Source organism: Hyperoodon ampullatus, assembly GCF_949752795.1.
Source record: "Hyperoodon ampullatus genome assembly, chromosome: 2".
NCBI classification, from domain to species: Eukaryota; Metazoa; Chordata; class Mammalia; order Artiodactyla; family Ziphiidae; genus Hyperoodon; species Hyperoodon ampullatus.
In genome coordinates, this window is record NC_136915.1 from 99,262,625 (window position 1) to 99,288,295 (window position 25,671).

At 43.6% G+C, this 25,671-nt stretch overlaps 1 protein-coding gene across 1 annotated transcript; it reads right to left on the reverse strand.

Moving 5' to 3' along the window:
• Positions 1-9,215: 9,215 nt before the first annotated feature.
• OVGP1 (oviductal glycoprotein 1) lies at positions 9,216-20,434 on the reverse strand (the record flags this gene model as incomplete). The annotated part of the gene is given in 12 exon segments (XM_079724634.1): positions 9,216-10,092; positions 11,079-11,181; positions 11,183-11,215; positions 12,420-12,536; positions 14,028-14,213; positions 14,314-14,422; positions 15,722-15,846; positions 16,330-16,495; positions 18,151-18,207; positions 19,191-19,395; positions 19,803-19,832; positions 20,410-20,434. Coding segments are annotated over 12 exon segments (1,623 nt in total). The 3' UTR covers positions 9,216-9,625.
• Positions 20,435-25,671: the final 5,237 nt, after the last annotated feature.

Consider the following 25,671-nt stretch of genomic DNA (forward strand, 5'->3'; position numbering starts at 1 on the left):
TTGCCAACATTTGTTTTTTGGGTTCTTTTTAATGATAGCCATTCTGACAGATGTGAGGTCTTGATCTCATTGTGGTCTTGATTTGCAGTTCCCTGATAATTAGCAATGTTGAGCATTTTTTCATGTGCCTCTTGACTATCTGCATTTCCTGTGTGGAAAAGTGTCTATTCAGTCCTTCTGCCCATTTTTCAATCTTTTTTTTTTTTTTGAGTTGTATGAGCTGTTTAAATATGTTGGATATGAACCCCTTATCTGTTGTAACATTTGCAAATATTTTCTCCCATTCAGTAGGTTGTCTTTTCATTTTGTCAGTGGTTTCCTTTGCTGTGCAACAGCTTTTATGTTTAATTAGTTCCCATTAATTTATCTTTGTTTTTATTTCCTTTAATTTAGGAGACAGATCCAAAAGGATATTGTTATGATTTATGTCAAAGAGTGTTCTGTCTATGTTTTCCTGTAGGAGTTTTATAGTATCCAGTCCTACATTTAGGTCTTTAATCCATTTTGAGTTTATTTTTGTGTAAGGTGTTAGGGAGTGTTCTAATTTCATTCTTTTACATGTAGCTGTCTGGCTTTCCCAGCACCACTTATTGCAGAGACTGTCTTTTCTCCATTGTATAATCTTGCCTTCTTTCTCATACATTAATTGACCATAAGTGCATGGATTTATTTCTGAGCTCTCTATCCTTTCCATTGATCTATGTGTCTGTTTTTGTGCCAGAACCATCTTTGTTTTGATTACTGTAGCTTTGTAGTATAGTCTGAAGTCAGGGAGCCTGATTCTTCCAGCTCTGTTTTTCTTTCTCAAGATTGCTTTAGTTATTCAGGGTCTTTTGGGTCTCCACACAAATATTAAAATTTTTTTGTTCTAGTTCTGTGAAAAATACCATTGGCAATTTGATAGGGATTGCATTGAATCTGTAGATGGCCTTGGGTAGTATAATCATTTTGACATATTGATTCCTCCAATCCAAGAACATGGTGTATCTTTCCATCTGTTTGTGTCATCTTCAATTTCTTTTATCAGCATCTTATAGTTTTTAGAGTACAGGTCTTTTGTCTCCTTAGGTGGTGTCTTTAGGATTTTCTATGTATAGTGTCATGTCATCTGCAAACAGTGACAGTTTTACTTCTTCTTTTCCAATTTGGCTTCCTTTTATTTCTTTTTCTTCTCTTGTTGCTGTGGCTAAGAGTTCCAAAACTATGTTGAATAAAAGTGGCAAGAGTGTACATTCTTGTCTTGTTCCTGATCTTAAAGGAAATGCTTTCAGGTGTTCACCATTGAGTATGATGTTAGCTGTAGGTTTGTCATATATGGTCTTTATTATGTTGAGGTATATTCCTTTGGTGCCCCCTTTCTGGAGAGTTTTTATCATAAATGAGTGTTGAATTTTGTCAAAAGCTTTTTCTGCAACTATTGAGATGATCATATGGTTTTTACTCTTCAACTTGTTGATGTGGTGTATCACACTGATTGATTTGTGAGTATTGAAAATTACTTGCATCCCTGGGATTAATCCCACTTGATCATGGTGTATGATCCTTTTAATGTATTGTTGGATTTGGATTGCTAGTATATTGTTGAGGATTTTTCTGTCTATGTTCATCAGTGATATCAGCCTGTAGTTTTCTTTTTTTGTGGTATCTTTGTCTGGTTTTGGTATCAGGGTGATGGTGGTCTCATAGAATGAGTTTGGGAGTATTCCTTCTTCTGCAATTTTTTGTAGTAGTTTCAGGATAAGTGTTAATTCTTCTCTAAATGTTTGATATAATTTGCCTGTGTAGCCATCTGGTCCCGAACTTTTGTTTGTTGGGAGTTTTTAAATCACAGTTTCAATTTCAGTACTTGTAATTAGTTGGTTCATATTTTCTATTTCTCCCTGGTTCAGTCTTGGGAGATTGTACCTTTCTAAGAATTCGTCCATTTCTCCCTGGTTGCCATTTTATTGGCATATAGTTGCTTGAAGTAGTCTCTTATGATCTTTTGTATTTCTGTGGTGTCCATTGTAACTTCTTTTTCATTTCTGATTTTATTGATTTGAGCTCTCTCCCTTTTTTTCTTGATGAGTCTGGCTAAAGGTTTATCAATTTTTTTTTATCTTTTCAAAGAACCAGTTTTTAATTTCATTGATCTTTTCTATTATTTTTTAGTCTCTATTTCATTTATTTCTGTTCCGATCTTTATGATTTCTTTCCTTCTACTAACCTTGGGTTTTGTTTGTTCTTCTTTCTCTAGTTCCTTTAAGCATGAGGTTAGGTTGTTTACTTGAGATTTTTCTTGTGTCCTGAGGTAAACTTGTATCACTATAAACTTTCTTCCTAGAACTGCTTTTGCTGAATCCCATAGGTTTTGGATAATCATGTTTTCGTTTTCATTTGTCTCTTTCATTTTTTTGATTTCCTCCTTGATTTTTTCAGTGATCCATTGGTTGTTTAGTAGCATATTGTTTAGCCTCCATGTGATTGTGTTTCTTCCAGTTTTTTAATTGTAGTTAATTTCTAGTCCATAACTCTTTACTTTTTAAAAAGTATGTGAAAATTTAATGAGTTGGCTAAGCAATAACATACCAAGTGCATTATAACTGAAAAATGTAAATATATACATTATTCGCCATATATTTTTGCTAAGCACATTTTTCATCTTCACATACCTTGGTTCTGAGTTTGAAATATCATGCTATTTTCCTTTTTAAAAAATGCCTATATGTCATATGAAGCAGTACTGACTTTATTCTGTACATGAAAGGGGCCATTAAAGTATTTTCTATCTAGTGAATGACACACTTAATACCTTCTATATATCATTTATACATAGTTTTTTTAAAGTACAGCCTTTCAGAAGCATTTAGTGAAAGAGGCCAGTTACCGAAATGATTCCCTAGTAAAGTTGTAGCTGGCAGAGGGAAGTGGCTGGAACTTTGTCATGAATCTACTCTGAAGCTTTTGACCTATGCACAAGCCCAAAGAAGGTTCCAATTTCACTTGTATCACTTAATGTTTCTTTATAGAAGTAAATTCTTAAAGGGAAACTTAAGAACTACAGAGGATATGCTTATAGCAGTAACTCCCACTTACTGAACACCAACTTTACACCAAGCACATATTTCCTCTAACCATTGTAACAGCTTTATGAGGCTCATTTAGCTTCTCCATGATCACATAGTCAATAAAAGGCAGAGCTGAGATTTCAAGTCTGGTTTGTCTGAACTCAACTTCTGTCTAACCACGACCTCCTCCTCTAGGCCCTCTGTATGCAAGCTCTCTTTGCTTCAATGTGAAAGAAAGTATCAACTTTAGTGATAACGACAAAGAGATTTATATTTGATTTAATTTTTATAGAAAGGTATTCTAATTGCTTTTATCATACTCTCCTAGTTTTCTTCCTGCCTCTATTAAAAAAAAAAAAAAAGTAACCATGTATGCTCCTGCCACCTGGTGGCAATATTTCTAATTTACAAAAAAAGGTTTTAGAAATGTTGAAAGGAACCTTTTATGTGGCTCTTCAAATTCAAATTAGAAAGTGACCAAAGCACATAGCATCCACAGCTTTCTTTCCTAGGTAGATATAACTGGTGCCTGCTCACTAGTCATGCCCCTGTGAGCCCTTCCTATCCATGTTAGATTAGCCAAACCATCTCCTTGCCAGCAGTTCCTAAGACTTCTCCCACTGCACATCTGTGTCTCTGGCCTCTTGTCAACCCACACACTCCAGTCTCTATTAATGCACATAGAAAGTCTTCTTTGCAGTATGATATTAGTACCTAAGCTCTCTGACTCTGTTCTTTGCACAAGTGAAATAATGTCTGTAAAGCACTGAGTGACCTCTAAGTTCTCTTAGATAATCATTTGAGTGATTGTCTTATCTCTCTCACTGTTGTTTAAAGTCTTGTAGAAACTTTGTTCCTGAAATACCAACCTACTGCCCATAGCACAGTGGCTTCCACTCAGAATAATTACTCAGAATTTTCCACCCAAGAGAGGAAAGAGGGGAACATTACTCAGGTTTCTGTTCCCCATTAAAAGGGTTGCACAGGCACCTTCTCTTCAAGGCAATGGGTCTGTTAGGAGACAAGCACTGACATTGCTCCTTGACAATTGTGGTTCTTTCAGACCTAAGTAAATTTGTGTGATACGCCATATCTCTGTGGGAATTGATCACAGTGTGTATTAAAAGACCACTGTTGTGGCCAGTTGTTCTTATCACAATAAGTATGAAGAGTTTAAAAAGTTGGGGGGGGCATATTCAGCAGGTATTATAATTCTTATGAAGCATCATTCAAGAACTGAAAAATTCTTCCATTTCTTAGTTCAGGGTTATCCAGTCTGAGTGAGGGCACCCATCTGGAAAGGTAGCGCAAAGAAAACAATGAATTAGAAGGAGGTGCTGGGTTCTATGGCTCCCTGACCTTCAGGGAATCAGTAGGAAAAAGCTTGCAATTAGGCAGTGAAGTCTTTGGGGTATTGCTTATCTAAGTATTTGCTACCACTGAGTCCTTTGGTTATTATACTGGTGCCATTTTTGAGGGCTTGCAAACTGAGCTTTGTGAGAAAGATGCAAGGGTGAAGTTTTTATTCTGCCAACAATGAACTGACTGTATGATCATGAAACTTAGTCCTCTCAGAGTGGATATTTCAAGACTGATTCTAGGAGTTTGTGTACAATACAACTTTTCAGTTGTTAATTCATAATTGTTTAAATTACTATGGTACAATTATAAGTTCTTAAGCTAGTAAAGTACTTACCAACCACTGATACTGGGCGGTAGGAAGTGAGGTCTGGAAAGGCTATAACTTTAGTACTCACTGTTAATCTGCCCTCTATTGAGGGCATCCTATGTGCAGAGATCAGTACAATCTCTTCTCCAAAGTCACAATCTCCCCTCTCCAGAGATTATAGTTCCCCTTCTTAAGATGTTAGTGAAAAATTGGGAGTAGGTGGAAGCTATATTGCAGTGAAAAATTGAGGATGAGCATCAAAGGAAATCAGCAGAAAATAGTGCCTTATTTCCCACAAAGCGGTCCCCAATTGATGGTAGTTAAGTCTAGGGACATGAGTAGCCACCTTCAGTCATTTCCAATAAACTCCCAGCTAAAGTCATGGATAATATTTTCCCAACTTAAAGACCTGATCTAAATTTGGGAGCCAGACTTACTGGGTTTGAATTGCTGCTTGCTATATCCCAAGGAAAAATCTTCTCGTGGTCCATGTTGTTGTAGGCACTGAGCCAGACCCAGGGAAAGCATGGGGCAGAATTGTACTCTGCAGGACAGCATGCTCCATCAAGATTCTAGAGATGGGGTCTGAGTTCAGATCTAACATTCTACCTCTTCCTTCACACTGTTAGGTTAGCCTCTATCCTCAAGAAATGTCCAAAAAATAAATCCATACCTCCAGCTGATCTTAATACGTCAGAGAGAGCAAAATACCAGGTGTTTTATATACTATAGTTCAACAAGCATTTACAACAATACCATGAGTTATATTAGATTTTGTCAGCCCCGAACTCCTTCCTTAGGAATTCTCCCTTCCCCTACCTCCACTTCCTTCAAGAGAGGCAAACCTTGTTAGTGCTCCCTCTCCCACTTGTGGTCTCAGTGATGCGTACATTATTTAGGCCCAGAAAAATTTTGGAGCCTCATTCCCTAGAAACAATGACTGATACCAGGATTAGCACATGACCTTCATGAGGCCACCAGGGTCTTTCTTGCAACTGACATAGAGTTATCATGTGAGATAAGTATTCCTTCCACTGGGAAGATATTACTTTGGGGATTTCAGCAGCAATTGACTTGATCAGATGAAGAAGATTGTCTGCAAAATTAAGGCAAATAAAAGCAAGCAGAGATTTTGTGTGTGTGTGTGTGTGTGTGTGTGTGTGTGTGTGTAAGAGAGAGAGGAGAGAGAGAGAGAGATCCAGCTCTACTGACCACCCCAGAGCAGGTACAGTGGGGTAAAACAGAAAATGAACATCTTCTTGGGTTGTGTGATTTCTCAGCCTGACAATTATTAGCATCATATTACTTTAAATTTGGATTCTGTTCATGTATTTCTATCCCTGCCATGCTTTGGGGAATTTGTATTTCTAAAGCACTGTAGCTTAGCCTGAAAATTCTGTGATTTTTCAAATCTTGAAACAACTCCTCACCCCCCAAAAGTGCACCATCAAGAAACAAGCTACATGGTGATGGAAACTAAACTTTTGGTGGTAAGCACACTGTAGTGTATACAGAAGTAGAAATAATAATGCTGTACACATTTTAAAAAACAAAACAAAACAAGCTACAAATACTGCACAGCCCATTGGAAGTGTAGACTCTCCAAAGCCTACTTCAGAAGCGGTCATGAAGGAAATGGGCAAGAGAAGGTTCCAAGAAAGCAGTCAGGAATATGGCATGCATATCATGTGCCAGGCACTCTTCTAAGTGTTTTAAGCATATTAATTCACACACTGAGTCCTCACATTTACCAACAAGGCAACTGAAGCATGAAGAAGCTAAGTAACCTACCCAAGGTCACAAAAACGCCAAGATCAGAATAAACACAGTCTGGTCTGGATACATACATTAACCACACACTTTGCTTCTTCTATGAAATGGACAAGAGATTCCTATCAGCGAGAACTAGGGGCTGGCAGGTGAACTAATCAAAGAACTCACACCCTGCCAAGGAGGGAGTCTCTGTAATTCATAGTCAACATGATATGAACTTTGTAATGTTTCCCATTCTTTTATTTTTCCAAAGGGAATTTTTACTGGGGGAGATGAAAATAACTTGCCTTGTAGTTTATAGGTTATCAGGTCATGGGGGTCAACTTAGGACATAATCACAGGACTGTGTACCACCCAAAAACCTTGGCCTTTGAGCTTCAGGCAGTAATTGAAGGGACTTTGGAGTCAACTTCCAGGAAGATAATAAGTGGTTTCTAAACATAAAAGAAGGGTTTGCACAGATATTTGAATGGCCAAAAGGGCAGATGTATGGCAAAGACTGCTATTTACCCCCAATATCTGTCCTTACTTTTATATATGTCATAGTATAAAAATCCTAATATTTACCTGAGTCCATGGCCTACCAGAAAAAAAACGGTATTTGTCAGGTTTCATTGCAGAATGAGTTCACTTTCAGAACAAGTTCACAAGAGAATGTGTGACCTCAACATTAAACTCCCCGCTTCCCCTTTACTTGTGACCAATACAGGGTAGAACCTTGACTGCCCACTGATCTATGTTTTGAGAGAGATGATGAAGTTGGAAGTTCCAACCAATTTACAGCTAAAAGATAAGTTCCCAGAAGCTTATAAGTAAGATTTTTAAAATATAGAGATAAATAGAAACTGCCAGACACATTACCCTTGAATAAAGCACATGTAGAGGGCTTCCCTGGTGGCACAGTGGTTGACAGTCTGCCTGCCGATGCAGAGGACATGGGTTCGTTCCCCGGTCTGGGAGGATCCCACATGCTGCGGAGCGGCTGGGCCCGTGAGCCATGGCCACTGAGCCTGCGCGTCCAGAACCTGTGCTCTGCAACGGGAGAGGCCACAACAGTGAGAGGCCCACGTACCACACACACACACACAAAAAGCACATGTAGAAAAGGGGACAGAAAAAAAAAATCACAAAGATTCACCAGAAATATTTATTTTCCATATAGGAGCTAGTGGAAAAAGCTCCACCTCTATCTCTTTTCTACACTATAAGAAAGACCAATTAAATATATAAGCCCTAACCTTTAAGAAGATGAGTATAGGGTTTATACAAAAAGTAGAAGAAACAAGATAATCCGGTGTCCAGAATGAAATGACAACCCACCTCTATTCCATCAAACCTTAATACGAACATGGAACCCTTTAATCCAATTGCGCTGTCAAAGCACGTGCACACACACACACACACACACACCCGTAAGTTTAGCTTCTCTTAAACACAGGAATATTGAGCTTGTATGGTAGGTTATTGTGGTAATATCCTCCAATTTATTTTTGCCTCCCTGTATCCACTTGGATAATTCCCTACCATTCTAACTCTGGGTTTGGTCATTTGACTTGCTTCGGCCAATGGAACAACAGTAAATAAGATTCAAGCAGAGACTTAAAAATTAATTGTCTATTGGAGATTTCTCTCTGGCTTTCTAGTAACAATGAGACCACAACCATGTAAACTAGCCAGTTGAAGAATGCAAGTCCTCATGCAAAGAGACCTCAGTCAGCCCAGCTGAAGCCATGACAAACCAGCCCACCCCAACCCAACCCACTAGCTGACTGAAGATGCCTGAGTCATTCCAGCCAAGACCAGTTCAGACCATAAAAACGACCTGGTTTTTCAATTTAAAAAAAGTAATACTTCTTCCAAAAAAAAAAAAAAAACCCCACCTAGTTGAACACAGCGTAAATTACCAAATTTTAGATCTATGAGCTAAATAAATAGCTGTTTTGTAAGCCACTAAGTTTTGAGGTTGGTTTGTTTTGCACGCTAACTGATTTGGGATTTATGGTGTGGCAACATGGTCCCGGGGACATGTGCCCACACATGTGTGGATACAGACTATACCTGCTTTAATCATTTATGATAGGTGCCTGCTCCCACAGGTATTTTAATGGGACCCTTATCTTAAAGTCTTGGAGGCTGCACTTCCAAACGAAAAGGTAATATTGGTGGTAGATCTGACGCTCACTAGCATCACTGTTTCCCAGAAAAGGGGGGCTAGAAATTGGTCCTGTGTCTATATTGACTATGAGGGTCAATCATGCCCAAGAAAATACTCTGTAGGTGGACTGCAGTGTGTTGTATAGGAACTGGTGTTTCTGGAGGAGACCTAAGAGAAGTTTGCAGGTAACACAAAAGATAATGATTTTGTCTCCCCCTCCACCACTTCTTATGGAGAGAATAGGTGGGGGTATTTTTAACAGAGCCAACTAAGACTTTACAAAGTAGGGAATATAATTAGAAGGCACAACACCCTCCTCCTTCTCTCAGCCCCCTTGGGGAGTATGGAAAACTTCTCTAGAGGAGATTCTGGCTCTGACCAACAGTGAAGTCAGCAGTTGTTCATGGCAGAGAGGGAAGCACATAATGGACACGGGAATCCACATCAGCATGGGCTAGACACAAACTCCCTCTTTCCAAAAATAACAGGAGAGGAAAGTGACCTTGAAAGGGAGAAGCTGACAACTGGCTAGCACAGGTCATTTCAAGAAAAGAACTTCAGAGAACTCAAATGAATTCTTATGCTTCCAGTTTATTCAACAGAAAAGAGATTAACTCAGTGTGGCCTGGGGCCTGCTTTGCCCCAAGAATGGTTTATGAATGGCTGGGCACAGGCAGCTTCTGTCAGGGGACCTAGAAGAAAAGGCAAGGACTTTCCCCAGTTTCTGCCAACAACAGATCTTAGGATCCTTGGTCCACAGCAGAGTTTTCTGGATTTTCTTTCTTTAGAGAGAGAGGACTCATTGGAAGGGTTACTGAGTCATCAGAGGAATGATTCCATCAGTGGGAACAAAGGGATTATCAAAAGCAAGAGGAGTGTGTCCCGGGGGTGAGATGACGGGACCAGAGAGCAGCATCCAGTTTTCAGCTTCTGTGTGAAGACCAAAGTAACCCACCAGGGGTTCAGGGTCCACCTCAGAAGTCAAATTCTCCTCTCAAGAGTCTCAGTCTGCCCAGCAGGGGTGACTGTCATCTTTCCTGAGGGGATGGTCATCTTCTCAGGGGCTTCAGCCTTCCTTCTTGGGGGCATGATTTTCTCTCCAGTCTGAAGATGCATAGGAGCCACAGTTATCCCTCCAGGGGTCACAGCCTGGTGGCCCACAGGGGTCATGGTCTCCTCTCCAGAGGTTTCAGTCTTCCATTCTGGAGCTAGGGGGTGTTTTCCAAAGGACAGAGTTTCCCTTGTAGGGGTCACAAGCCCCCCTCTGGGGACTGTGGTCATAGTTTCAGACTTTCTATGGGTCTCAGTGGCCACAGCCTCTCCTCCTGGGGGCAAGATCCCCAAATCAGTGGTCAAATCCTTGATCACAGTCAGCCTTTCTGGGCCAATTCTTGAAGAATTCACAGCAGTTGAGAGCCAAAATTCTGGTGGAGGAGTTGAACTGAACTCTAGAGGAAATCATCAGAAAAGGTTGAGATTCCTACCCCCTTCATTTCCATCCTATTACTGGCAGGACTAGACCTACTCCAGGGCTGAAGTACCTGCTCCCAAACCAGAATTGGAGGATTTCCTAATGCAGCCACTTGAGGACATAGACAAAATCTCAACACATAGAAGCCCTGCTCCCCTACCTCATCATGTTAACATGATCCCAGGGACCCATGGGCACTCAGTGGGTCTGTTACACTTCCGGTGAATAACCCCAAGGACAAGTCTGCCAGTTCTCTATGCTTAAGCCCTTGATTTGACCTTTGCACCTTGAGTAAGACCTTGCCCCCAAAGCCTATTTCTTACTTGTGGAATCCTCAAGGAGAACCCTTTTGTGTCCCCCATTGTGGGAGGCACCAGGAACAATGCTGAGGGCAAGAAGCTGCTCTCGATAGCACGCTGTAAAGAACTGGGTTGGAGTCCCATTTCCACCCCTGACTGGCTGTATTATCTTTCTGAGCCCTAGTCTCCTCACAAAATGAGGGTTATAGACCATCTCCAAGATTGTTGCAGCTCTAGCATGCCAGGTTCCATCTCCTAACTGCCAAGGCAGTCTCTACTATCAAAGAGGTATCAAAAAGAAACCTAATTTCCTTTTCTGGCTCTTGTCCCATGAAAACAGGAAAAAGAAGTAGAGAAATAAACTAACATATATTGTGTTCACTATGAGCCAGCATGTTTTCATTCCATATCTCATTTAGTTTGTATAATGTTTTGAGTATAAGGATTACTCCCATTGTGTAGATGGGGAAAACAAAGCTCACAGAGGTCAAATAGAGCATGCATTCAAACCAAGATTAGAAAGCAGACTAGTGTGGCATCAAAGCTTATTCTCCTCTTTCAGTGTCATGTTGCCTCACCAACATCTGTTAGATCTAACAGAAAGCACTCACAAGTAGCTGGGTGTGCAACAGCCAACCCCAGTTTCCAGGTCATAGCTACTCACCAGCCTTCACCAGGAGATTATTCAATGTGTAGACAAGGGGGAAAGGGCCAGTTCCACAGAAAATGCCCCTGACGTCATCCAGGTCCAATGTCCATACCATGCCCCGCCCCAAAATGCTCTCTCATTATGAAAAATGCCTGAAAAAGCAGTAGTCAGTCAACCCACTGTACTAGGTACAATGGCAAAAACAGATGGGCTCTCAGAAGGCAATATGGCAGGATGGTTAGGCATGTAGTCTGTATTTGAATCTAGCCTCTACTGCTTATTAGCTATGGGATCTTGAAAAAAGTTACGTAAAGCTATGTGTCTTAGTTGCCTCATGTGTGAAAAAAATGGATAATAACATTTCCAACATTTTTAGGATCCAAAGAACTTCTACATGCACATGTTACAACATGGATGGAATTGGAAGACATTATGGTAAGTGAAATAAGCCAGTTACAAAAAGACAAATACTATGATTCCACTCATAGAAGTACTTAGAGTAGTTAAATTCATAGAGGTGGAAGGTAGAGCTGGAATTAGCAGGAGCTATGTGAGGGAGGAATGGGCAGTTGTTTAATGGGTGTGGAGTTTCAGTTTGGGAAGACAAGAAAGTTCTGAGATGGATAAGGGTGATAGTTACACAACAATGTGAGTGTACTTAATGCTACTGAACTGTAACAAAATGGGTAAAATGGTGACTTTTATGTTGTATATATTTTGCCACGATTTGAAAAACAATTTTTAAATTCCTACATGTAAAATATTTGGAGCAATGCTTTGCACATAGTAAATGTTCATAAATGTTAAATACTGTCTGGCTCCCCAGCCTGCTAATCACCTCTATCATCATATTAAATGATAGATATTGTTTTATTTTTAAAAAATCACATCAACGTACCTTATACCGTAGCGATGTTAGAAAGGAGGAATAGAGCAGATAATATTGTACACTTTACACATATAAGAAAATAAAGGCTTTAATCCATGATTTTTTAAACTTCAGATATAACTAAAAGGCAGATGTTTAGCCTTGAATCCAGGTTTTATTATTACTTTATGAGTGTTTTCTGTAAGGCTGATGGAAAAGATACAATCTGTCACATCCAAACAGCTCCGAGGCCAAATCAGTTGGCTCCTTCTGGGCTTTACTTTTCCCAAATGTAAAATAAGAATGAACCTCATAATTGTTAAGTTTGAAACTGAAGATTCTGAGATTTTTTTCTACTTACAGGCTAACAAGTTAACCTGCCAGTTTTATAGGTACACACACACATACACTCACACACTGTACAGACAAAGGCCTCATGGAAGCAGAGGGAAACTCTGTGCTGGAGCAAGAAAGGAACAAGGTCTCCCCTTGTAACTGAAGCTGACGGCATCATCATAGCCAACCCACTCCTTCCCCTTGTAGGCATATGGGACATACTGATCATCAATCCAGCGCTTCTTTGCTCTCCAGATGAAGGAGCAAATCTGCCAAGAAGATCACCAGGTCAGTTCTGTGAAGTGCCATGGAGGGAAGCACCAGTAAGGATAAAGAACTCAAGAATCCCTCACCAGGGAGTGAGAAGAAGGTAGACCAAAGAGGGGGTGGGGAAGCCACTCACAAAGGACCTTCTCTCTATCCTGAAAAATTCCTATTACTGCACTTTCCTTCCTCTGACATCCGTGATGGAAAAACAGAGAGAACCAAGGAGTGGCTGACATCCTTAAGTAACCAAACCAGGGTTCGGTAAATAATGTCAATACCAAACTACCACAGTAGCAAACTTGACTCTGGACCAAACCTGTATCTTTTTCAAAGAAGTTTCATGAACAAGTATCTCCTCTGTTCATTAAAACCAACATAAACTGCCCCATCTAGGTAGTTATCAAACTAACTTTCGAATCTATAATAAATATAAAGGTCTCAAAGGCAGGGAGAACTAGGTTATTACAATCAAAGAAGCACTGAGTGTGGACTGGGTACCCATCCCTGATCTGGAGACCATAGGCTGCAAAGACGTAGATGTGTTCAAGTTGGGCTGCAGAAGTTAATGTGTAAGGTTTGTTTTGTTTTTTTTTTGAAATTAAAAGTTTAGTCTACCAAAATTTCTTTGACCCATAATGTCCTTCAAGAACACTCCTTCAACTATGTTATCACTCATAACCATGCTTCATTGGACTAGCAGGAAAACATCTCCAAGAAGCCAGCACAGAATAGAGATTGGAGAGACCCCAGCACCTCCACTACTACCTCAGGTAAAGACACAGCTCACCCCCTGGCACCCCTACACACCTATGTCTATGTGCCTGCTGTTCTCTGCCTAGGAGGTCCTTCCCATCTTGTCATTCCTGCCCATCAGGACTCTACCTGTGCTTCAAAGATCTGCTCAAAATCCACCTGTGCCATAAGACCTTCCCAGGTAATATAGCCACACACTCGGTGCCCCTTACTGTCTTCTCTTTTGTTTCACATCCCTTGGGTCCATGTCTCTTTCCTTCAGTCAACAGTAAGCTTTGCTGAGATGGGGATTAGGGAGTGGAATTAGGGTAGAGGAGAAAGAATCTCTGATGGGAGATGTCTTGAATTACTTCAAAATCATCTAGTAGTGGGAGGGAGCGATTCAGGGAGCAGAGAAGAAACAAGATTGACCATGAGTGGTTATTGATTGAAGCTGGGTGAGGGGTATTTGGTATTAAGTCAGGATTGACTTAGATATCTTTTAAGATTCTTCTAAGGGGTAAAATATCTGTCCCGCTCCATTCAGACTCCACCTAGTCCCTCACCCCTAACAAAGGACTCAAATAACTTCCCCAGAAGAAACAGAGAATATCCCAGAGAGTGGGTTTCCCTTGCCCCAGTAAACCACCTCCTTGTCCTGTCTCTAGCCCTCACTCTTGTTTTTCTCCCTGTCCTTGCTCTTGCCCTGGGCTGGGGTGTGGGAGCCCTAACTAATAGACAGAGCTCCCCATTCCTGTCACCTCATAATAAGCCAAGAAGCCAGCTTGCTTGGTGTACTTCCCTGGAGATGCTGGTCCCACAGCTTCTGCCCACAACTCATTCTTAGAGGCTTTGAGGAGGCGAAAAGTACGTCCATAGGTGGGGAGCCCCATAAGGAGCTTCTCAGGTGCTGCCCCAAGCTCTCGCCAGTAGTTCATGGCATATGCCTGCAGGTAGGAAGAACACAAACCCCTCCTTCTTACCAGGAGCCAATGGCCTGACTCAGGGACAGATTTCTGGGCCACATGAGAGCTTTCTCTTTCTTACCGAAGATTTGGGGTCCTTGGGCATAAAGAACAGCGGGCTATTGTGTCCTGTGAACTTTTCCCAGCTTCCATGTAAGTCATAAGACAAGACGCTGATGAAATCCAGCAGTCTGTAAGGGGCAGGAAGAGGAGATATGAAGATTGTGCTAGCTAGATTTCCAAGTCCGATCATCACAACAATGACTAGCTAACTAGCTGTAAATTGGGCACTCAACTTCCCTGCCATTTCTGCCTGTGGGGACTGCCCAAGCTGTGCCCTCCACTTGAGAGGCTGCCCCTGGAACACACAGCTGGTTAGGGACAGTGGTGCATCAGGACCTATGCCATGCTGAGAGTATCCAAGGGAGTGAGCAGGGGTCAGAACAGAAAACAAAGGCATTCAGGCTGATACAAGTGCAACAGAGATCTGCATAAATCGTCATGTGTAAGCAGTTCTGACCCACAGCATGAAAAAACTTCTGTCCTTCTACCATTATAGGAACCATTGAAACCCATCTCTTCCAGAAAGCTTTCCCAATGACAAAGTGTAATTGAGCCTGACCAGGTCACAGGTGTACAGGTTAACATGGATTATCTAATTTAATTTGAATCTGTCCAATGCCCTAAGTACTACAATTGTCTCCATTTTAAAATGAAGAAATTGAAACTCAGACCATTATCTAATTTGTCTAAGGTGACCCAGCTAGGTGAAGGTGGTCTCACTCAATCCTGCCTGGCTGTAAGACCAACACTAGCCAATTGTGCCCCACTATGTCTCTCACCTTTCCTGCCACCATGGAACCACTCTCCCTAAGTGTAATCACATGCAAAAATTGCGTGTGATTTCTTGTGTTCTGCATCTGCCTCAGTTATCACATCTGTAAATACCTGATTCTTGAGCTTTGAGAAAATTAGTCCAGAGCTGTCCAGAAAGTTAGGAGCTCTCTTTGCCTGATTTTGTAACTTTTGCATGAAGACCTGTGCTCTGAAAACTGGGCCTGACTGGGCATTTCTATTTTTGTTTCAGTGGCAGTAGTTGGTAATTAATCCATCTCTATGATACCAGCCATCTGGCATGCAGTGTATGTCTAAGGGGACTCTGGGACAGCAGAGGCCAGACTCCTGGATTCTTCTCCTAGAGCCCCAGCGATAGGCGATACAGACCTCTACCCAAGAGGATGCTGTGGTGCGGACTGGTACCACATCACCTCCCTCTGATCTGCTAAGGAAAGCTCAGAATATAATGGAATAATCCTTGTCCCCACCTATGCTCCTGATCAGCCCACCTCCCAAAGGTGCACTTATAGCAGGGCAGGAACTTGGAAAGCTCAAGGAATGTTACTCTGGGTACTCTGGGCACCTCTGGGGTTCTGAGCTTGAGATGTCTCCTTCCCTCCAATGTCCTGCCCACCAAGGCAGCACCCACTCACCTTCCCAGAAGGTGCACATCATATGCTTTTTGGATGACACGGGGGTCCCCAGAGACAGCAGCGGAGAGCAGCAGCCTTGGACGCATGGTGAGCTGCGCCTCCTTCCTGAAAGCAAGCAGGAGCTCCTGGGAACAAAGAGAGGCAGACGCGAGAATCAGACAAAGCAGAGTCTGGGAAAACAAGACTCATCCAAGAAACCTTTATTTACGGAGCCCCTTGAGCCAGGAGAGTCAGACACAGGCCCTGCCCACAGGCTCGTGAGAAAAGCGACGTGAGCCAATGTGGTAAGTCACTGAACAGAAGGCTGGCGGCAGGCCCAGGAGCAGAGTTCAGACAGCCCACCTGAGAGAGTCCAGGAGCTGCACAGAGAAGGCATCACTCAGGCTGGAGTGCTGGGCCAAGGCCCGGATGTGACAGAGAGAAAGGGCCGCCATAGGGCCCTTGCTAGGCAGCTCTTTGTCCAACACCTGCAAGTGATGGCAGTAAACAACCTTCTGTTACCGCTGTCTTGCCCTTGTCCCCAGCCTTAGGCTTCCCCTGTGACCCGAGCCCAGATATGATCAAAGTAGAATCATTTCTGGATTCGGGAGCTGCCAGGCTGGCTTTACTTCAAGTAAGAAGACACAGGTCCAGCGGTCACTACTGGGGCTGCCTCTGAGTCCAGGGTACAAGAAGAAGAGGTCCAGACCATCAAAGCCATGAGTCCTCAGGAGGGCTATCACTGAATTGACAAACTTCTGCCGGTTGGCAAATGTGGACAGCATCGTGGTGAACCTGCAGGGAGACCAGAGGTGAGGCCAGGAGTGTTTTCTGCACAACCTCAGCCTCGCTTACAAGACCCCTTGGTTCACACCCCGTGGAGGGCACAGTGGATGTGACTAAGGAAAGGAAGGCAGGTCATTGAAACTCTCAGAGCCTCTTAAAGCCCCTCCCAGCACGGGGCTCCAATACCCAGGAATGGGGACTTCAGGCTCCAGGGAGGATTTGCAAACCACAACTTCCACTGCCAGATGGAAACAAGCACACAGCCTGGGGTGGAGAGAGCAGGCTCAGGCCAGCTTGGCCTCTGAAAACATGGTCCGCCCCTAGCCAGGCACTGTCCCTCTGCTGTTTCCTCGTGGGTAACAGCTCAGTCCTAACACCCTATTCTGGCACTGACTTTCTCTGCCTGAACAGATTAGGGGAGGGAACATGAGCCAAGGGCCAGCATTTCCAGAAAGATCTCTGAGCTAACGTGGCACAAGAGGGCCATACTCTAACTAAGGGTTCTGTACTCTTTGCTCTTTTGTTCTTTGGCTGTTTGATTGTTTTCTATTTTTTCTAGTGTTTTCTCTCCCATAGTAAAGACACTATTGGAAAACTTGTAACTTATTGGAGTTGAACTTTAAGCAATTTGGGACTAGTCCAGAATGCAATGATTAGAAAATTAACCACATTCAGACTTAGGCAGGCCTGGTTCCGTTATCTGTTTGCCACCTCCTAGCTGGGTGATCTCAAGGACACCTGCGTGAAATATGGTAAGTTTCTTAAGCTCGCACTCTTGCTTTTCTCTGCAAATTTAGAATGTAAACAGCCACTCTGTAAGCTTCTCCCAAGTAACCATGAGATAATGTATGCAAAGCCTCTGGCCAGCGTCTGTACACAGCGAATGTTCAAGAAGTCGTGGCCCAGGGAGAGGCGAGGCCTGGGGTCAGGCAGAGCCGGTTCTCACCCAGCTCCCTGCATCCTCCCTGCATTGCTCCTGGGTTCTGGGCCAGGTGCTTCCTCACATTCCCCCACTCTCAGGCCTCCAGGTGTCCCTGTCCTACAGCTCCTTCCTCTAAGGCAGGAAGGGAGGCAACTCTCTACCCTTGGCCTCAGCCATGAAATAGGGGACAAGTTTCTTCAGAGAACATGAAGGCAGTTTGTCACCACCACACTGCCTAGTGGAGGGTAACGAAGAGTAGCCACCATGCACTGGACACAGACCATGTGCCCAGGTGCTCAGCTGAGCATCTTGTTTATATCACTTCCTTTCCTCCCATCTTTTCAGGTTGATACCACTGGCTCCATTTGTAAAGTGAGGAAACCCAGGCCCTGGGAGGCTTGGGGTTTATCCACGTCCTAAACAAGACTTCTCCCCTCTCTGAGGAAAAAGCCCTGCCTCTTCTGAAGCATTGAGGGGACAACTGTGAGCACCCCATTTTGCCCCTCATTTCCCCCCAGCCCCTTTCTCACCACCTCCTGGACCTGCCTTGTCTCCCCTCACTCACCATAGAGGAGAGGTCAGGGGACCCTGGAGTCCAGGGCCAGGTCAGGACTCGGGGGAGTACTAGCGTGTCTCCCCATGGCCCAGCTGGCTCCCCACTCTGTCTTCACCTCCGGCCTGCCTGCTCCTCCCCCATACACTGCCCCCACCCCAGAGAGAAGACCTGACAGCACAGTCTCACCTCGATGTGCCGAAGTTCCACCCCCCGATGGACAGCAGTGTTTTCAACTCCCTGTTCCTGTGATGCAGGACAGAGTCTGTGAGCTGGGTTCTCATTCATTCATTTGGGAAACTGTGGCATGTAGGGGGGGATGGGGCGACAGCAACAGAAAGGGGGAGACGGGTGGAGAAACCTAAGGAAGAAAAGGGCAGAGCCCAGCAGAACCCAAGAAGGGAAGAAGGAAAAGAGGGAGAACAACCAGCCCACACAAAAGTCATCACACCCAGGAACCCCCTGGCTGTCCAAAGACCCCTAAACTCCCCGCTCCCATGACAGTCCCATAAAAAGGAAAAGAAAAAGCAGCCTAAAATTTCTCTACACTCACTTTCTTCATCAACAAATGTTTACTGAGCAATTATTATTTGCCACTAACTGCTTTAGGTGCTTGAGATACAGCAGTGAACAGTGGACAGGCTCCCTGCTCTCCTCTCCAGAGCTTGTAATCTAGTGACATGGATTTCCCCCACCCTTCTATAACCATGCATGCAGTGACAGACCACCCCCGGGGCAGGAGAGCCCAGGAGTCCTGGGGAGGGAGTACTGAGCACCAGCTCTCTGCCGGGCACTGACCCAGCCACTGGTGAACAACGATATAACAGACGTTGGTCCTTCCCTTGGGGGGCTCATTTGCAGGTGATACGTGGTAATACAAACACTAGCATTTGTGAAGCATTTGTGATGCACAGCCCTCTCTGAAGCGCTTCAACAGCATTAATACATAGAATCCTCAACACGGGGCTTGAAGAGTGAGTTGGGGGATGCCAGGCAGAGAAGAGAGAGGAGGCCATTCCAAGCAGGGGCCACAGCAGCCACGAAGGCAAGGAGGCAAGGACGAGCTCAGAGTGCTGGTCAGTGGGGAGCTCCCAAGGCAGGGAAGCTCAGGAGCGCCCTGGACAGGAGACTAGGACACAAGATTCAGAGGAAAGTTGACGACTTACAGGAGAAAAGGATTAACTCTCTTCCATTTGTAAAATACAACCCCATATCCAAAGTGAACACACCTCTCCTTGAGCTTGTTGAACTCTGGGTAGAGGATTTTCTCGTCCTGGGGATCCTTAGGAACAATCTGATTATTGTTCATTGAGGCAAAGGCAAATACCAGGTGGGTGCAGAGAAAGGGGTCCAGGTCCCGGGGCAGGATCGAAGCAGGGTTGGCCCTAGTAAATGCCCAGTTGGTGAAATAACACACCAGTTTGTGGGCAGAACCTGGCAGGGGAGAGCAGGCATTTGTTGGCAGAAAGCAAGGTGGGGATGGAGCTCAGCTTCCACAGAGCAGCGTGGACACAGCTCAAGAGGCAAGGCCAATGTAACACCACCCCACTCACACCCCAAAGCTACACTGAAGGCAGGTTCCTCCCCCACTGCTGGGGCCCCCCAGGGCAGGGGGAAGAACGCCTTGTGAAACCCTAGTCAGCATGGATCCTCGAGTCTGGATCCTGGCACAAGGAGTGAGCCAAAGAGCAGGTGACTGAAAATCCTCTGCTGAACTGCATTGGGTCAGTGATCCCTGACACAGAGCCAGGGTAGGGCGGGGTTGCAGGAGCACTAGACATGGAGCACTTCTCAGGTGGACACTCTCCCTGGCTCTGGAGAGGACCACACAGGGTCCTTACCACTGTGGTGTTTCAGCACAAGAACCAGCCCTGCAGGACACAAAGGAGGAATCACACGCAGATTCACAGGCACACCCAGAGTGACACACCCCAGCACACCCTCCAGTTCTGAGTGCACCCACCAACTCAAGCAAATGGAGACACACACACCCTTCCCTCTTTCCTCTTCTCTACACTGAGCAGGTGAAGCCAGATCTATCTAATCTCCTTTCCACTTCAATAAACACCATACGTATACACACATGCTTTGCACAGGGACAACCATGACATTTAGAAGTCCCAGCAAAAGCTCTAGGTCAATGGTTCTCAACCCTGGATGCTAATTTAAAAGTAGTGATATCCTGGCTCCTCCCCCAGAGATTCTGAATGAACTGGTCTGAGGTGGAAGCCAGGCATAAAAATGTTTAATGTGCAGCCAGAACACAACCACTGCTCTGATCTCTCCTCCCTGGGCCCCTCTGGCCCTTCACTGTGTCCTGTCCCACCTCTACCTAATCCAGGGCCCCGAGTCGCAGGATGCTTCCCAGGAACCAGAGACAATGAGCTTATGAAGCCTGGCACCTCCTGAACTAAGAGACATTGTGGGGCTGGGACCCACCACACTCACCAACGCAAAGCAACAGCTTCCCCATCTCCATGGTCTGAGAGCTGCAGGTCTAGACCTCGAGCCCCTTTATATGCACTTCCCCAGGTATGATCCTGGGACAGCACTGGGATAGCCCAGCTAAACACACACAAAACCAGGAACAGTGATTAATGGGCAGCTGCCCCAGAGTCACAGTGACCCCAGCATCTCCTGTCCTCCCGCCCAGCAGAGCCATAGCTCTCAGATCCAACAAAGCAACAACTCCCTCTCACACTGGCACAGAGTGGGTGTCCACCATGGGCCCTGGCGAGGGCAGGGTGGTACTCAGCCCCTCTTTCTGGAATTCAGCCCCACGTGGACTGAGTATGAGGAAGAAACACTGAAGGGCAGCAGTAATTCTATTGTTATAAGATTAGTGGTTAGAAAAGCTGTGTAATGTAAAGTTAAAAAGGCCCGGGAACATATGTATATGTAGAACTGATTCACTTTGTTATAAAGCAGAAACTAACACATCATTGTAAAGCAATTATACTCCAATAAATATATTTTTTAAAAAGGCCCAGCTATGGACTCAGGCAGGCCAAAGTTTGAATCCCAGTGTCAAAAATTAGAAGTTTTATCATCTTGGGCAGTTATTTAGCTCTTTGAGCTTCAGTTTCCACACCTGTAAAACGGAGATAACACTTGAACTTACCTCATAGGGTTTTACATGAATAAAGAGATAATGTGTGAAAAACTGTTAGTTCAGTGCTTTGCCTATAGTAAGGGCTCGGTGAATGGTAGTAGTGATTAAGGATGGCACAGGAGTTTCCTCCCAGAGCAGGGTTCTCAAACTCAAATGCTGACAGGCAGGTAATGTAAATCGGTGAAGTGGACACAAGAGAATAGTTTACTTTCCACTTGATTAGAATAACAGTTCAAGCCCAGTAATACACTTCAACTTCTCTTATCAGAGACAAGAGAGATTGGTATGAACAGGGACAGAACTCTGAGTAGCCACTAATTTTTGCCTTGCAGTGAAACAGAACCAATCTTTTGGAGGATTCTTCAGTTTCTCCATTTGTTCAGCCCTCTTTGCCTTCCTTTATGTATTCAATGAATATTCACTCAGCACAGGCCAGGCCCTGATAGGCACCCTAGGTATGTGGTGATGAAGACACAGTTTCTGCTCAAGGAGCTTCTAGTTTAGTGAACACATGGATCACACTCCTCAGAGCCAGTGCAGAGTGAAGCACATGAGTTTTGTTTCCAAACAACCTTGAGATCCAATTCCTGCTCTGTACTATCATTAGGTCTCACCTGCATGTTCAATGCCACCCCCCATACCTTCAGCTAATATTAATCAGAATCAGGATATACTTAAGCCTCATAAATGCAGTGCTGGATTAGATTTGGCAACATCTTGCACCATTGGTAGATTACCCCTGGTGCGGTTTTTAACTCTAGTGACCAAGCTCTTACTTGTTTCCCAATTCCCAGCCCATGTGCCTTAAATCTTGTTTCTGGGTCTCTGCTTTGATTTCTCTTCCTGGTTTATAACTGTAGGTACCACAGTTACTTCCTAGGGCCTGGGTCCTAACTCATTCTTGCCAGACTCCTGGGGCCTTACTGCCTGTCTTTTAAGACCACCCTGATGTGAACGCCTGCTTCTCTCTGCTTCTAAGCCCCCCTTCACCCCACCTCCTGCTCCCCAGATACCACATCACTGAGATTTCCCACGAGGTTTGTGCCCTTCCACCCAGACTCCTGCCAGGGGCACTAGCTGTTCATGCTGTAACCATCACAGGGTCAAATCTGCCTGCCAACTGATCCTCCTTCATCTGTACCTGGCTCAGTGTTCTGGGCTCCTAATCTGCTGTAGTGGGCAAGGCTGGATCCCAGACCTCCCTCTTCCATACATTCAAAAGTGACTAATGATGCTGAGAAGAACGGCAAGATATAACAACGGATGCCCAGGAGTGACCTCTGCTTCATTCAGGGATGACTGCGCCAAAGAATTGGCAACTAAGCCTCTGTGTGTAGGAGATGATGAATAGTGAAATGCTGAGTGAGGGTCAGGTTGAAAATCACTGTGCCATGTCGCACTGTTCACTCCCAATCCTCCTCCTTGGGTTCCTGCTCTCAAAAGTACAACCGTTGCTTTGTATTTTCACACACCCACCCAGATACTTGGAAAACACTCCTTCCTAATGCTCAGCCTGTTCTCACAAAATGAGAAAAGGCACGTACAATACCTTTAGTTGGCTTGCTGAAGAAATCCCCACTGCAGCACAACCTCTTCCACATTCTACAACACTCAACTAGATGAAGGCAAGATCACAGACGTGAAGGGCTGTGGGTTTAACAAAGCATTTGACCAAACTTTTCATGATTCTCATGTGGAAGAATTGGAGAAGTATGACTCGAACAAAAGCAATTGGTTGAATAACATAAGAACACATAAGAATAACATAATAACATAAGAAAGAGTGTTGACTCCAGATCAGTGTAAACTTGAAATAGCTTTACCACATCTCTAAAATGAAGGAGATAGACTAGAGCATTGTTTCCCAATATTTAATATAAAAGATGATTTGGGGTTGTACATTAGGATTTTTAAATTATACTATCTATGTGTTTATTTTAATGTGTGTTATAAAATGTAATTATCCAAAAACCCCATTATTTCTTAGATATTATTTAAGTGTAAAACTTGAGGCAATTCAAAAAAGAATATTTTAATAAAGCAGTAAAGGTAACACTGTTTATTCAATCTCCTTAGAAGTCATTTTGAGAACATCACAATCCTAAACGCATCTTGTAACCCAGCAACTTCACTTTTAGAAATCTGCCATGCAGACATATCTGCCCAAGTACACAAAGAAAGTATGTTCACTGCAGGTTTATTTGTAACAACAACAAAAAAGAGAATTCCCAACTAACTAAATGACCATTACTTGGAGACACATAAATATGTTATTGCACATCCATGCAATGACCTCTTTCTTTACCTTTTAAGACAGTGGTTTTCTACTGGGCAATAAATCACCCCCGTGGGACACTTGGCAATGTCTGGAGACATTTTTGCTTGTCATGATGGGGACAGGGATGCTACTAGTACCTAGTGGGTAGAAGACACGGATGGTGCTAAACACCCTACAAGGCACAAGACAGCCTCCAACAGCAAAGAATTATCCATTATTGATAATTAATAGTCCCAAGGGTGAAAAAAACCCCAGTTAAAGCAGAGTTGCTTTCATTATTGTTCTTGTTCTTTTAATGCCATCACAAACCTGAGATCACGTATATACTCACCCCTTATTACCCTAGATTTAAAATTAAACAACTGTTTCAACTATTGCAAAGTGAGCTCTTTTAGTGAGGATAAGTGATTGATTTATCTTTGTAGCCCCAGAACCAAAAATTAAATAGTCTGCCTTTGGAATGAATGAGCTAAGGAAAAGCACAGCCAAGGAGCACACTCTGGCTTAGAAAGAGGCAACTGGCATTGGGTCCAGTTATAGAAGCAGGGATTGTAACAGCTATATTTTATATTACTTGTTTTTATCTTCCCATTTCCCTCCTGTTACTTTATATGAGGGCACTGTTGATGGCTAATTGTTTAGGTTTAAAGTCAAAGTATGAACAAATGAACATCATCCCATGATGATAAAAAGCTGATGGAACTTTGGGTATCTCTTGTGTTGAGGTCACGACATTTGACCTGCATTTCGGACAAGAGAGGACAGTAAGGGGCAAACAGCCTGGACCACAACAAATATTTTCCAATTGTCCCTCTACCTCCCCATCCTTCCCCACCTTGCTCTCTGCCCTTGCAAGTTAGTCTGTTTGGACTACATCCAATAGCTCAGTGGGCTCTGCCTGACAGAAGAGTAGAGGGAGGAAGGAGAGTAAGGTCAGGGTGTTTACTCCCCTAGGGATCACTCCCTGTGAAGTCACATCAAGATGACCGTAACCCTCCTTCGAGGTTCACTGTTCCTCTCAAGGAAGAGTGCTCGACCTGACTATCTCTTCTTCCAGTTTCAGGTAACCTCTCCCTGTAACAGCTCCACTGTTCTAGCCCTGGCTTCCTATACTAGCTCTATGATTCCCCTACACCACTCCCAAAACTCTGTAGTTAGTCTCTTTGTCAATAAACCCTCCTCAAATTATCCTGAGTGTACCACCTGTTTTCCTTAGGACCCTGACTGACAGACCATATAATCTTGGATCATGTTGCTTAATCTTTATGAGCCTGTTTTCCCACCTATAACATTAAAATATTAATAATTATGTTTCAGAAAAGACAACCTACTGAATGGGAGAGAGATTTGCAGGTGATATGTCTGACCAGGGAGTAAATTCAAAAATATACAAAAAATTCAGCCAATTCAATATCAAAAAACAAACAACTCAATTAAAAAAATGGGTGAAGACCTCAATAGACATTTTTCCAAAGAAGACATACAGATGGCCAACAGGCACGTGAAAAGATGCTCAACATTGCTAATCATCAGGGAAACGCAAATCAAAACCACAATGAGATATCACCTCAGTCAGAATGGCTATCACCAAAAAGACAACAATAATAAATGTTGGCAAGGATATGGAGAAAAGGGAACCCTAGTACACTTTTCGTGGGAATGTAAATTAGTACAGCCACCATGAAAAACGGTATGGAGGCTGTTCACAAAATTAAAAATAGAACTACCAGGCTTCCCTGGTGGTGCAGTGGTTGAGACTCCGCCTGCCGATGCAGGGGATGCGGGTTCGTGCCCGGTCTGGGAAGATCCCACATGCCACGGAGCAGCTGGGCCCGTGAGCCATGGCCGCTGAGCCTGCGAGTCTGGAGCCTGTGCTCCGCAACGGGAGAGGCCATAACAGTGAGAGGCCTGTGTACCACAAAAAAAAAAAAAAAATAGAACTACCATATGATCCAACAATTCCACTCCTGGGTATGTATCTAAAGAAAATGAAAATGCTAATTTGACAAAAATACATGCACCCCAATGTTCATAGCAGCATTATTTACAATAGCCATGATTTGGAAGCAACCTAAGTGTCCATCAACTGATGAATGGATAAAGAAGATGTGGTATATACGTATAATGGAATGCTACTCTCCCATCAAAAAAAATGAAATGTTGCCATCTGCAACAACATGGATGGACCTGGAGGGTATTATGCTTAGTGAAGTGAGATAAGGAAAGATTAATACTGTATGTTTTCACTTACATGTGGAATCTAAATAACAAACAAACAAAAAATGAATGAATATAACAAAAATAGTAATAATTACCTTTC